The sequence below is a fragment of the Dama dama genome, chromosome 18 (genome assembly GCF_033118175.1).
Source record: "Dama dama isolate Ldn47 chromosome 18, ASM3311817v1, whole genome shotgun sequence".
Classification (NCBI taxonomy): domain Eukaryota; kingdom Metazoa; phylum Chordata; class Mammalia; order Artiodactyla; family Cervidae; genus Dama; species Dama dama.
Window position 1 is genome coordinate 98,930,584 of NC_083698.1, and position 12,989 is coordinate 98,943,572.

A 12,989-nucleotide genomic window follows, 5' to 3' on the forward strand; every position below is an offset into this window, starting at 1 on the left:
TCAGAGCATGCAGCCCTGGGCTTGACATGATGGATGGACAAGGAGAGGGGAAGGGAGATCCTGTTTTCAGATTCTTGGGGGAGGAGGACAGTGGCAGGGCCCCTACCTTTTCCTGAGTTGCTCTCTGTGGACTGGGACAGCCTCTTCACGCGTTTCTTTCCTCTCCGGGCCTCATAGATGGCATTGATTCGCAATACCAGCTGCCAGACATGGGGAGAAGGGAAGCCAGTGTGAGCAGTCTCCTCCCTGAGAGAGGCTGGGATGCCCTCGCTGCCCATTCTCTTTGAGGACCGGGGCGGGCCAGGGCCGGGGGCAGGAGGTCAGGGAGACACGTCCCACTGGCCCGCTGGCGTCTTTTAGTCATTCTTCTCGGCCAGATAGAAGACCCACCCGTCAGGAGCATGGCCAGCCTCTCCGGTGGGGGGTGGTGTTTTCTGAATCTAATGCATCCCACAGAGACACAGAGGGAGCCATTTCACTGGCTAATAGTGTGATGGCTGTGCCCCTTCCAACAGTGCCATCCCAGTGTGGTTTGGGAAGGAGCCTTTGCCCCAAAAACAAAACAAGAAAAGGAAGAGACAGGAAAAAAGCTGTTCCCAGGCAGGGCCCCTTTCATGGGAACCACGCCAAAGCGCGTCTGAGCAGCAGGCAGGAAGGGAGCAGGGTTGTCGTGGCTTTTGAGTCCGAGCTCGGGTCAGCAGGGAGTCAGGCCGGCCCCCAGCACGCTGCCCTTCCTGCAGACTGGCTGAGGCCTCTCAGGACCACCCTGGTGCTCAGAAGCTGAGCCGCTCAGCAGACACCTTCCTAAGCGGCACAACCTCCAGGCTGACTATGGCAGAGCTGTTGGGTGATGCAGGGCCTGGGGTCACTTCCCACCTGGCTTTACAGCATCCCCTGTAACTTCCAAGAGCAGCAGCTTTCTGGGTTCCACCTGGTTGGGAGAAAGGGAGGTCTACCCACGCATAATCGAGGCGAGCCAAATACTGATGCTAAAGGTGAGCTGGCTGTAAGCTACCTTGGAAAGCTTGAAATTCTTTCGTATGTTGGGAAGAACAGGAAGGATGTGCTATGGTAAACTGGGTGATGGGTCCCAGGTGGGCACAGTTGCCAATACCCATCTCTAGCCTCTGCTCTTCTGATCTATTCCCTAAAGGAGCTCGCTGGTTCCTCTCTATAAGCATGGGCCTGGCAGGGAGTGGGGGGCTTTTCCTCAAGGGCGCCTCATGGTGGGTCTGGGTTCCATTCCCCCAGCTCTGCAGGGAGCTCCTGACACGGCCCTGCTGCATCTCTGGACACCTGTGCCCTCTGGCTCCTGACGGGGAGCCCAGCCCTGGCCTTGCCGACTCTCTGTGTCCGCTTCTCGCCCTAACCAGGAACCTGACCTGAATGAGGCCTCTGCCTTCACCCCCAAACCCCTGCCATGTGGTGGCCCTTTCTGTTCGCTCTCACTAACCCACCATCTCCTTGAGAGCACACCCCCAGGAAGTGGCCTTCTCTTCTTTTCAAGCATGTTCTAACTGGTAGGATACGACATTAACCCCATTTCTCTGGCTGTCACATAATTGAACTTTAACAGGAGATAAGTTTTTTTTTTTTTTTTTGAGTGTTCTGAAAAAAAAAAAATAAAGTGTTCTGTACTAGAAGTACTGGCCTCTTTAGAAGCCATTTTTAAGTTGAAAAAAATATTTTTAACTATAAGCTCATTTGGAAGATGGTGTGTTTCAGAGAGTCATGTGGCACTTAATTCTGCTATGGTGGCTGCCAAAGAAAGAGGGCTCCACACAAACCTGCCGTGTGCACTGAGGGGGAGCTGGCTTCTCACTAGAAAGGATAGCGCCGTGATTCATGAATCCTGAGGACATCACACCGCTGAGTAAATAACTGCTCGGTTTCAGCTGCTGCATTAATGAAGGTACAGGGTTGCTAGGGGAATACAAGGAAGGAGTGTCTCCTTCTCTCTCCCCTCCTCCACCGGGACCTTCATTCCTCTTACGGCCAAGGTGGGAGGAACCAAGGGGAGCATCCATGCTTCCAGAAGGGACTCTATGTTACACGGTTCAGCAGAGGCAGCTGAAGGAATGCCAACCAACCCACTGTCTGATCAGTTGTGAGTAGACTGTGCAGTCCTTCTTGCTAGATCAAAACACAACAGCCAGGGTTTTGGACAGCAAATGCTTTAAGGGTCCAAAATCTGGAAGTCATGAATGTGCCTGAAAAAGAACCTTTGACTTCAAGAAAAGGATTCAGAGCATCTAGAAAGAAGCTTCATATTCAAGAGTGGGGGTAAGTCTAGGTTAAGATTAAGTAGCAAGTGACAGAACTGAGGATTCATGAAACCTAGAATAAACTATAATTAGTCATTTGTTTTCTTTTTAGACATTCCTTGGGACTTCCCTGGCGGTCCAGTGGTTAGGATTCTATGCTTCCAATGCAAAGGGTGTGAGTTCGATCCCTTGTTGGGGAACTAAGATCCCACATGCTTTGTGGTGCAGTAAAAAAATAAAAGAAATAAGCATTCCTTTGAAGAATTGTGTACTTCACCTTTATGATTAAAGTTTTAATAGGATTTTGTTGTTGTTGTGAAAGTGACAGGTAAAACATGGTGATTTTTCTCTGGATTTGATTGTATCTGTCAAAGCTGATTTTTTTCCAGATTTGATTATATCTGTCAAAGCCTATTTGAATAAGTACCTGGGCACTACTTAAGTGGGTGGTAACTCACTTTAATTTCAGGCAATAAACTAAGAGGAAACAAACTGCTGCTTGTAAATTAAACAAATAGAAAGTAGCAGAAATAATTTTATTTTTCTTTCTCTCTACCTTCATATAAAATATGCACACATATTTTCCTCTCCTTAATCAAAAAATATTTTCTAAATAATAAAATAATATGAAGGCAGTGGAAGATAGAGGTTAAATACTTATTAAGAGATCACACAGTCAAACTTAAGAGTTGTATCAAAGCTCTTTTAACCTAAAGCTGATTCATTTGATTGTTCCTGTTTTATTTGCTAAAATAATGGTGAGGTTGTGTAGATGTCACTAGCCATTTGTACAATTATTCCACAATAGCAGGTTTTTGACGGTACAGATATGTGTGAGCCTTGCTAGAACAAGAAGAGAAGCATTAAGGGAGTGACTCAAGACCCTGCACTTTGGGGTCCCCATGAGCAGCCACAATGATAGCTCAGGGCAGTGACTCAAAGACAGTCAAAAGGACTGTCTGCCAGGGGTGAAGGAGACTGGGATCCATATGCTAGTGGGAACTCATCCAGCAAACATCCGATGACCAACGTGCAATGTGCGCTGCACCCTGGGTGGGGCAAGGCAGAGCCAGGAGACGGGGAAGGGGTACGAGCCCTGAGTCCTGTCCTGGGCCCTCTCTCTGCCCTCTCCCAACCGCCAGGCTGCAGGTGTTAGGCCTCTTCTTGACCACCTGACTCTAACTGCCCTTACCCTTCAGAATGCACTCTTGATTATCAAGGTGACTTAATTTCACTTGAAAAAGAATGTAAGGGATGGAGGTGGTATTATGGCTCAAAATACTGATGAACCAAACTGAGTCAGGAGGGACCAGTTGGTGAAAATGTGCCTTGACTTTTAGGTCAGTGGGTCACTTTGAAAAATCTGATGAAACCTATAGACAACCCACCTCCCTTCCTTTTATCCCCTCAAACTCATCCATGCAGCTTTACATGATTTAATGCATTTCATGACCCCCTGATGTCCGTCTGCAGACTCTGAAATGAAGAATTCCTTCTCTAAAAGTTCCTGTAGTGGGGTCGTCGCTGGTGGTCCAGTGGTTGGGACTCTGCCTTGCAATGCAGGGGACACTGGTTCGATCCCCCTGGTCTGGGAAGATCCCACATGCTCTGGAGCAACTAAGCCCATGCGCCGTAACTACTGAGCACAAGAGCTGTAACTACTGCAGTCCGTGTGCCTGGAGTCCATGCTCCGCAATGGGGGAGGCCACTGCAAGGAGAAGCCAGCATACCGCAATGAAGAGTGGCCCCCATTCACCACTGGAGAAGGACCACGTGAAGCAACAAAGACCCAGCACAGCCAAAAAACAAAAAATTTTAAATATATTAAAACAAAGCTCCTGTAGGAAGCTGGTACCGAAGTGGCCAGTATAGAATGACGGGCATTGCAGGGGCTGGACTGAGCAAGAGGAAATGTAACACCAATGTAAGAAAGAGCAGTCACAGTTCACGCACACCCAAGCCACTGGGCCTGTTTTGCCTTCGGGGCTGAAAAGAGCCAGAAATGATAGATACATATATTTTAATATATATATATATATATGTTTTAAAGAGGAGAACCTTGTTCACATAAGCCCTCCATTGTTTAATTTTAATTTTTTTTTTTTGGCCCCGCCATAGGGCACGTGGGATCTCAGTTCCCCAACCAGGGATTGAACCTGTGCCCCATGCAGGGGCATCACAGAGCCTTAACCACTGGACCATCAGGGAAGTCCCAGAAAAGGTGCATTTCTGACAAGAGCTACCTCAGAGCACAGGCTCCATGCAGTGCCCCTCTGCAGTGGGAGGTGATGGAGTCTGAGTCAGAGCACAACGGATGGAGCTCTGCTTTCGAGGCCACGAAGGAGGGAGATGTGGCCTTTGGAGGCTGGGCCTTGGAAACACAGTTTGGGATCACGAGTCATTAAGCAGGGGGAGGGATGGCTCAGAGGAAGGCTGTGTCTGTGCACGCTCAGTCATGTTCGACTCTTCAAGATCCCATGGACTGTAGCCCGACGGGCTCCTCTGTCCATGGAATTTTCCAGGCAGGAATACTAGAGCAGGTAGCCATTTCCTTCTCCAGGGAATCTTCCTCACCCAGGGGTTGAATCCATACCTTCTGCTGCGTCTCCTGCATTGCAGGCAGGTTCTTTACCACTAGCGCCACCCAGTAAACCCTACAGGACCCCAATTATTATGACCAAGGCCCAGTGAGCTCAGCTGCTGGCTTCTCCATGTCTACCTGGCCTGTGGTGAAGCAGGTAGGAGGGCCCAGTGATTTGATCTCTGCCCAGACTCCTCTGTAGCATTCCTTTGCAGGGAAGTGTGTGTGGGCGGTGCACCCCTGAACACGAAGCTTGTTGCAAGCCTTACCTTGGGTATCTTTCTCTTCTTCCTGCCATTCTGCAGGTCCCCGAGGTTAAAGAAAGTGTCGTCAGGGCTGCTGGGGGTAGAGGGAGGGCTGATTTTGGAAGGGGACCCAGTTCCGTCCCGACTCAATTTCCTTGTGTCCAGCAGTTTGAAGTTCCTCCTTTCTGAATTTTGCCGAAAAAAGGCTGGTTTGGACAAGGACTGCTGTGAGGGGAGAAGAGGAAAGAAGAGCAAATAAATACAAAGAGACCCCTGAGAGATAAGTGGTGCTGCCCGTGACGGAGACCAAGAAGGTCAAGAGGAGAAGCTAGTCTAAGTCCCCAAGGGTACGCTGAGGTCGTCTGTGCTGTTAAGGACCTAATAAACATTTATCATCCAACTATGGAAAATGAAGATGATAAAGGATGCAAGTATAATCCACTCTCTCTTTTTAGACAAGTGGAAACTCACCTGGTTCTCTCTTTACAAATGAGGCTTTCCGACACCATGTACTGGGAGTTACAAGATTTAAGTTTAGCTTTATCCCTGTCACTGGCAAGTGAAATCCCTTCTAATACAAGGAATTTCACTTCTCTGAGCCTCAATGTCTGATTCTTAAAAATGAGCTGTTTTAAAGTCAAAAGGCCAACAAAAAAACAATTAAAAAATCTGCGATTTATAGAACTCACTTTTTCTAATACATGCTACAAGTTAATGAGAAGACTAACAATTCAAAAGAAAAACAGGCAAAAGATAAGGACTGAAGGTTTACAGAAAAGGAAATACAATAATTTTCAGATACATATAAAAGATTCTTAGCTTCGCTCATCAGAAAAAAAAATGAAAAAGCCATTGAAGAAATAGTTTTCTTTTTTCTTGAAATCTTTATTGGAGTAAAGTTGATTTATACCGTTGTTAAGTTTCTGCTGTACGGCAAAGTGAATCCTTATTAATTAGTTATCTATTTTATATATAGTAATGTGTATGTATCCGTTTCAGTCTCCTAATATATCCCTTCCCCCAGGTCCCCCTTAGGGAGGAGGGGGTGGCGAGGAAGCTACGTGCCTTGCGCCTCGAAGACGGAGCTGACCTGGACTCAGCCAGGGTTCATTCACCCTTCTTGTCTGTGAATGTGGCTGGTGGCTTAACCCCTTCCAGTCCTCACATGTCCCTGTCTTACTGCCCCAGGAGACTGACAGCAGGAAACTCAAAGGGTCCCTGATATAAACTATCCCACCTCCTCTTGGGTAGCTATCTCAACCTCACTCCTCCGCTTGCTTACAGAGGACTCTCCCGGGAAGCACTGGGGTGCCATTCACACACACATACAGTTGTTCACCTGTGCCCACGGGTACACACATTCACGTGAACACTCAGACACTCCTTTATACACCCACAGGAATACACAGGCAGGCACGCGAGTTCTGACAAGTGGGGACATTACACTAACGTACCATCATGGCATTACATTAAAACAATGGCATACCTTGCAGGCAATACAAATAATTTTTTAAAAGAAATTAATGGCATGGGGAAATATTCATGATAAATGTAACAGAGTGGCAAAAAAGTATATATGAAAAAAATGTATATACGATATCATCCCAAATCTTTTTTTTATGTACACACACATGCACATACACACACAGTGTGACATGGTCTCGGAGGAAGTAAACCAAAGTGTCAACAGTGGTTTTCTCTGGGTGTTGGGGTTACATGCAATTGGTAAAAAGCTTTTAAAACACACACACATACACACACATATATACATAATAACCATCTGTTTTAGAAAAAAAAATACAAGTGAGTATAAAGCAAAAATACAAATTCCCAATTACAGATGATTTTTTAAACTACACTTCTTGGTATTTAAAAAGAATTTTACAGTGAGAATGTTCTGCTTTTAGAAAACGAGGTAATTTTTTAAAATGACACATATTGAAAGCCTAATTCTATAGCTTAAGCAAATGTACATAAATAATAGTTATGCTGCAGGCACTAGTCTAAGTGGTATACAAGAATTAATTTGATTAACCTTCACAAGACCTCTCAGTTGTTCAGTCGCTCAGTCGTGTCTGACTCTTTGTGAGCCCATGGACTGCAGCATGCCATTGAAGAAATATTTCTCTTTTTTCAGGAAAGGACAGGCTTCCCTGTTCTTCACCATCTCAGAGGAGTGTATTATCATTTCCGATTTTTACCAGTGACATACGGATATACAGCGGTAAGATCATTCGCCCACAGTCACACAACTAGCAAGCTGTCTAGGTGAGTTTGAACGGAGGCAGTCAGGCTCCAAGACCCGCACACTTGACCAGACACTGCCCCTACATAGCCACACGAGGTGACAGATGGTTTGTTGGTGGAAGATGGTGTGGGTGAGCTACCCAGGTCAACTAGTGGTTTTTTTCCCCCTTGGGTGTCAGTACATAAGAAAGAACATTAGGTTTCCTTTATTACAAAAAAATAGTTTCTACCATAGTTGCTGTGCTGTTCTATGTGTGGGAATAGCAAGAAAAGAAAATAGCCCCTTCTCAGGAGCTTGCCTCGTGTGTTTGTAAGCGTCAGCATCAGCCCCCAGCGGCATGTCTCTCGTGTCTGAGGAAAACCTGTTCAGTCAGCCCTCACTTCTCTACTAGAAAGAGGCACAATCTAGTTAAATAACCGCCCCCTCCAAGATGTCTTAGGACCCTTCTGTGGCTGGCAGAGGAGGTTGTCAAGGAAAGATTGCTTCAGTAAGTTCTAAGTCCCAGATGCAGCCCAGATGTCGCAGATGCTCCATGAATACTGGTGCGCTAATGGAGGTGGTGGAGAGGTCTGCGGCTGTGCCCCAGGACGGGGACACAAACCAGACACCCAGATGTGGGAAAGCAGAGGACTGTGCATGACGCACGGTCTTCCTGATGGCTTGCAAAGGCCCCAACAGCCTGCAAATATGAGTGGCAATCAGATGTGCACTGGGCAACTGGGTTATCTTTCTGCAGGATAGCGCCTCTGGACTTCAAGTTCTCATTGACAGGGTTACCGACTGTGTTTCACTGCTTTTTAAAAATTTTTAATTATTAAAAGTTATTAAAATGTAATTATTTTATTTTTGGTTGCACTGGGTCTTGGCTGCTGCGTGCAGGCTTTCTCTAGTTGTGGCTCAGTGGCTGCAACTCCCCAGGTCTAGAGTACAGGCTCAGCAGCTGTGGAGCACGGGCTTAGTTTATCCCTGGCATGTGGATTCTTTCCAGACCAGGGATTGAACTTGTGTCCCCTACACTGGCAGGCAGATTCCAATCTATTGTACCACCAGGGAAATCTTCTGTTGCACTATTTTAGGGACAGAGGACCAAGGTTTTCTTTAGCTTGGCAGCAAGGGGAAGAAAAGAGCTGCTAAGGGAGTTCCCTGGTGGTCCAGTGGATAAGATTTCACCCTCACAATGCAGGGGGCCTGGGTTCAATCCCTGATTGGGGAATGTGATCCTACACGCATGCTGCAACTAACAAGCCCACATTGCTGCAACAAACATCCTGAGCTGCAACTAAGATGCAGCACAGCCCAAATAAATAAACATTTGGGGGAAAAAAGAGAAAAGGGCTACTAAGCCTTTATTTTCTGATACTAGGGAGGAACACCCAGTTCTGCAGGCAGACCTGCTTTGGGTAGATGTTTTCCATTGTTATGAAGAGGGCATGGAGTTCACTCCCTGCATGAAGTGGGATAGAACTGAGTAAGATAACGGGTCAGACTGGGTGTGACAGGCTTCTTTTTCTTTTTTTGAAGATTTTTATTGGAGTAGAGTGGATTTACACTGTTGTATTAGTTTCTGCTGTACAAAAAAAATGATTCAGTTATATATATATATACACACACATACATATATCCATTCTTTTTTAGATTTTTTACCCATCTAGGTCATTGCAGAGTATTAAGCAGAGTTCCCTGTGCTATACATAGGTCCTTATTAGTTATCAGTTTTACACACAGTAGTGTGTATATGTCAAACTCAATCTACCCCCTACCTTTCCCTACTGGTAACCATAGGTTCATTTTTTACATCTATGACTCTATCTCTGTTTTATAAATAAGTTCATTTGTGCCTTTTTTTTTAGATTTCAGGTATAAGCAATATCATGTGACATTTGTCTTTCTCTTATTTACTTCACTCAGCACTTCAATCTCGAGGTCCATCTATATTTACTGCAAATGGTATTACTTTGTCCTTTTTATGACTGAGTAAATTCCATTGTATACATGTACCACATCTTCCTTATCTATTCCTCTGTTGATGGACACTTAGGTTGCTTCCATGACCTAGCTATTGCAAATAGTGCTGCAAGGACCACTGGGGCATGTATCTTTTCAAATTATGGTTTTCTCTGGATATATTCCCAGGAGTGGGATTGCTGAATCATATGGTAGCTCTATTTTTAGCTTTCTACAGAAACTTCATACTATTTTCTATAGTGGCTGTATCAATTTACATTTCTATCAACAGTGTAAGAGGATTAACTTTTCTCCACACTCTCTCCAGCACTTATTGTTTATAGACTTTCCTCCAAAGAAGAAAGACAGATAGCCAAGAGGCACATGAACAGAAGCTGGTGCACTGGGAAGACCCAGAGGAATCGGGTGGAGAGGGAGGTGGGAGGGGGGATCGGGATGGGGAATACATGTAACTCCATGGCTGATTCATGTCAATGTATGACATAACCCACTGCAATGTTGTGAAGTAATTAGCCTCCACCTAATAAAAATAAATGAAAAAAAAATTCTTTTTTGATATGGGCGCTTAAAAAAAAAAAGAAAAGATGTTCAACATCACTCATTATTAGAGAAACAGAAACCAAAACTGTAATGAGGCATCACCTCACACCAGTCAGAATGGCCATCATCAGAAAGTCTACAGACAGCCTTCTTCTAAGCCAGACTTAGTCACGGAGGGAAATGAAGGATTCCCTAAATGCTGAGCACTTCCATATTCCAGTGAAAACACACACAACACATTTCAAAGGCAAGGAGAAACTATTTGCCAATTATTGGCTGTCATGGATTATTTATGATCACGCTCTTTTCCATAGGAGGGGAAGACAGCAGTTAATTGATTTTGACAAGTACTGTAGCAATTGATTTAGGCCGGTAAGATCCAGTCTTCGTGAAAGGTTCTACCTTCCACTCTCTTGAGAAAGATTCCCTTTGTGATTATCAGGCCTTATGTGTGTAACCCCCTCCTGCCAGTCAATGCTGACCTCAAGCGGAGCCTAGAGAGGAGGTTGGCTTCTTTTCTTAGGCTGGAAACAGACCCTTTTGATGGAAGGCCAGGATTCGGTCTCCATTTAATTTCTTCAACAACTAAACTACTGTATAACAACTACTTACGGGAAACACAAAGAAACCAAATACATACTTCTGACCTTGAGGAGTCTACAGTCTACTTGAGGAGGTATTTTTAAGACATATTACATGACTTAATGTATGGTTAGATAGCATCACTGATTCAATGGACATGAATCTGAGCAAACTCCACGAGACAGTGAAGGATAGGGAAGCCTGGTGTGCTGCAGTCTATGGGGTGGCAAAGAGCTGGACACGACTTAGCAACTAAACAGCAACATGACTTAAGTCAGACTTCAAACCATCAAAGTAAGAGATGTCATAAGATGGAATACACAAATTAGTGTAAAATGAATGCTTAGCCCACTGAGTGTTACAGGAGAGCAGAGGGGAACAAGTCCCAGGGACTAAGATGGCCTGGAGGTTTTCTGAAGGAGGCATGATTGACTGGGCCTTAAAGGACTGGAAGGGAGAGGTCCAGGCAAGAACCAAGAGCAGAGGTAGAAATGACCTAGTGCAGGGGTGGGCAAAGGGCCTGTGGATCATATCTGGGCTACCACCTGTTTTTGTACAGGCCACGAGCCAAGAACAGTTTCACTTTTAAATAACTAAATATATATATATATATATATATATATATATTTCATGACATGTGAAAATTATATAAAATCAAATTTCAGTGTCTATGAATAAAGTTTTATTGAAACACAGCCTCACTTACTGGTTTACATATAGTCTGTGGCTGCTCCACACCACAATGGCAGTGCTGAATAGTCAAGACAGAGACCATATATTCACTCCCTGGCTCTTTAGAGAAAAACTTTTGCTGCTCCTGGGGCTACAACATCAGAGATAGTTAGTAGGCTTTGGCTGGAGAGAAGATTTTATATGTAGGAACTGTGGGAAATGGGTGCCCAGGGATCCATTATGAAGAATGTGTAATGTTATGTTAAAGAATATGAATTCATACTAATGTGTTCTGTTTCTTTAATTTTGTCATTTCAAAAGTATATAAATGGAATCATGTAGTATGTAAACCTATGAGAGTGGCTTTGTTCACTTGCCATAATTCTCTGGAGATTTATCCAGGTTGGCACACATCAATAGCTTATTCCTTTTTAACGCTGAATAATACTCTATCATATAAATGTACTGCACCATATATAACCACTCACCCACTGAAGGACATTGGGGTTGTTTCCAGTTTGCTTCATTATGAATAAAACTACATGCGTTAAAAAAGAAGAATATGAATTCAGTTCCATAGGCAATGTGTTGAAGTTATCATGTATGAGAATACAATAATATTATCTGTATGCACATACTACAAAACTGCAAAAGGTTCAAAAAGATATTCTGAGAAAATGTCAGTGTTCTTTCCTGACCTCTAGATACTCAGACAACTCTGCAGAGGTACCTGCTTACTCATTCTTAGGGACCCTCACAGACACATTCTTGTGCATTCACAAACATATATGAGTTTGTTTTATATCAGGACATTCTTCTTCACAGCTGTGTAATGTGGACGTACCATCTTATTTACAGCTGGGGAGAATTCTGAGCCAGAAGCTACAATGCTACTTTAGGAAGCCTTGCTGAGCAGAGGGTTCCAGGAGAACTAGAGGCAGGATGTGGAGGCAGGTCGCTGATGAACAAATCCAGGAGCCTGCAATGAGGATGCCTGGCATTTCTGCGTAACCCAGAACCCCGGCCTGCTCAAGGGTTACAATGGGGACCCCCTCCCTGCACCATTTCTCTGGGAGTTCATACCTTGGCAGGTGTGTCAGGGATGGAAGAGGTGGGAGAACCTGGAAAGTTCAAGACACACTTCTTCCCGAGGCAGCGACCATGTAACTCAACGTCCTCATAAGGATTTTCCTTCATGGGCGGATCTGCGGTCAAAGGCAATGAACAGATCAGAAACTGGGAATACCAGGGAAGCTCTCCTTATCAGCTCTCTAACCAACACCTTGGTCTCTCCTTGTGGGGATGTGTGTTGTCTTGCTATGCGTTTAGCCTTCCTCTTGGTAAGAGATCTCCGTTTTCACTGGGGTAAGTTTCTGTCTCCCCATTCTCAGATGTGTGAGCTTAACTCCGCTCTCGGTCTTAGAGCTTAATCCAATCTGAGCATTCTGAATCCTGGCCTCAGTGACCACCCCAGGAGGGGCTGGTATTCCAGGCCTAAGCCCACTGTTGCATGGCATTCCTGGACTCTGAAGGTGAACAGGGACCTGACCCAGTCCAGTGAGAGTGAACCTTGGGGTGTTTGCTGGGACTTGCAGGAGACAGGCTTTCCTTTTTCACTGCAGGCAGGGATCCCGGGGAACTGATGGCAGCCATCATGGCGATCGTGGGACACCTGCTGAGAAGGGAGCTAACCTGAGAGATAAGAAGGAAGAGAAAGCCAGTTCTGGTCCCGTGAGCCAACAGAACTCCCTTTGTTGTTTCAGCTGGGTTTTCTGTTCCTTGTAACCGAAAGCTACCCTGCCAGGCACACACTAAGAGAAATTCAGATCTCGAACCCATTTGGGATCTGGGACGTCTACTGCATTGGCAGGAACCTGACTCTGGCAGCTTGG

The 12,989-nt window shown here is 45.2% G+C and overlaps 1 protein-coding gene across 2 annotated transcripts in view; it reads right to left on the bottom strand.

Moving 5' to 3' along the window:
* DENND2A (DENN domain containing 2A) overlaps positions 1-12,989 on the bottom strand; it is a 98,846-nt gene that overhangs the window by 35,538 nt on the left and 50,319 nt on the right. For both annotated transcript variants that reach the window (XM_061165930.1, XM_061165931.1), the window contains exons 4-6: positions 12,181-12,302; positions 5,115-5,315; positions 107-200 (exon numbers count right to left, since the gene is read on the bottom strand). In XM_061165930.1, coding sequence (XP_061021913.1) covers positions 107-200; positions 5,115-5,315; positions 12,181-12,302 — 417 coding nt within the window. The remainder of the gene's footprint in view (positions 1-106; positions 201-5,114; positions 5,316-12,180; positions 12,303-12,989) is intronic.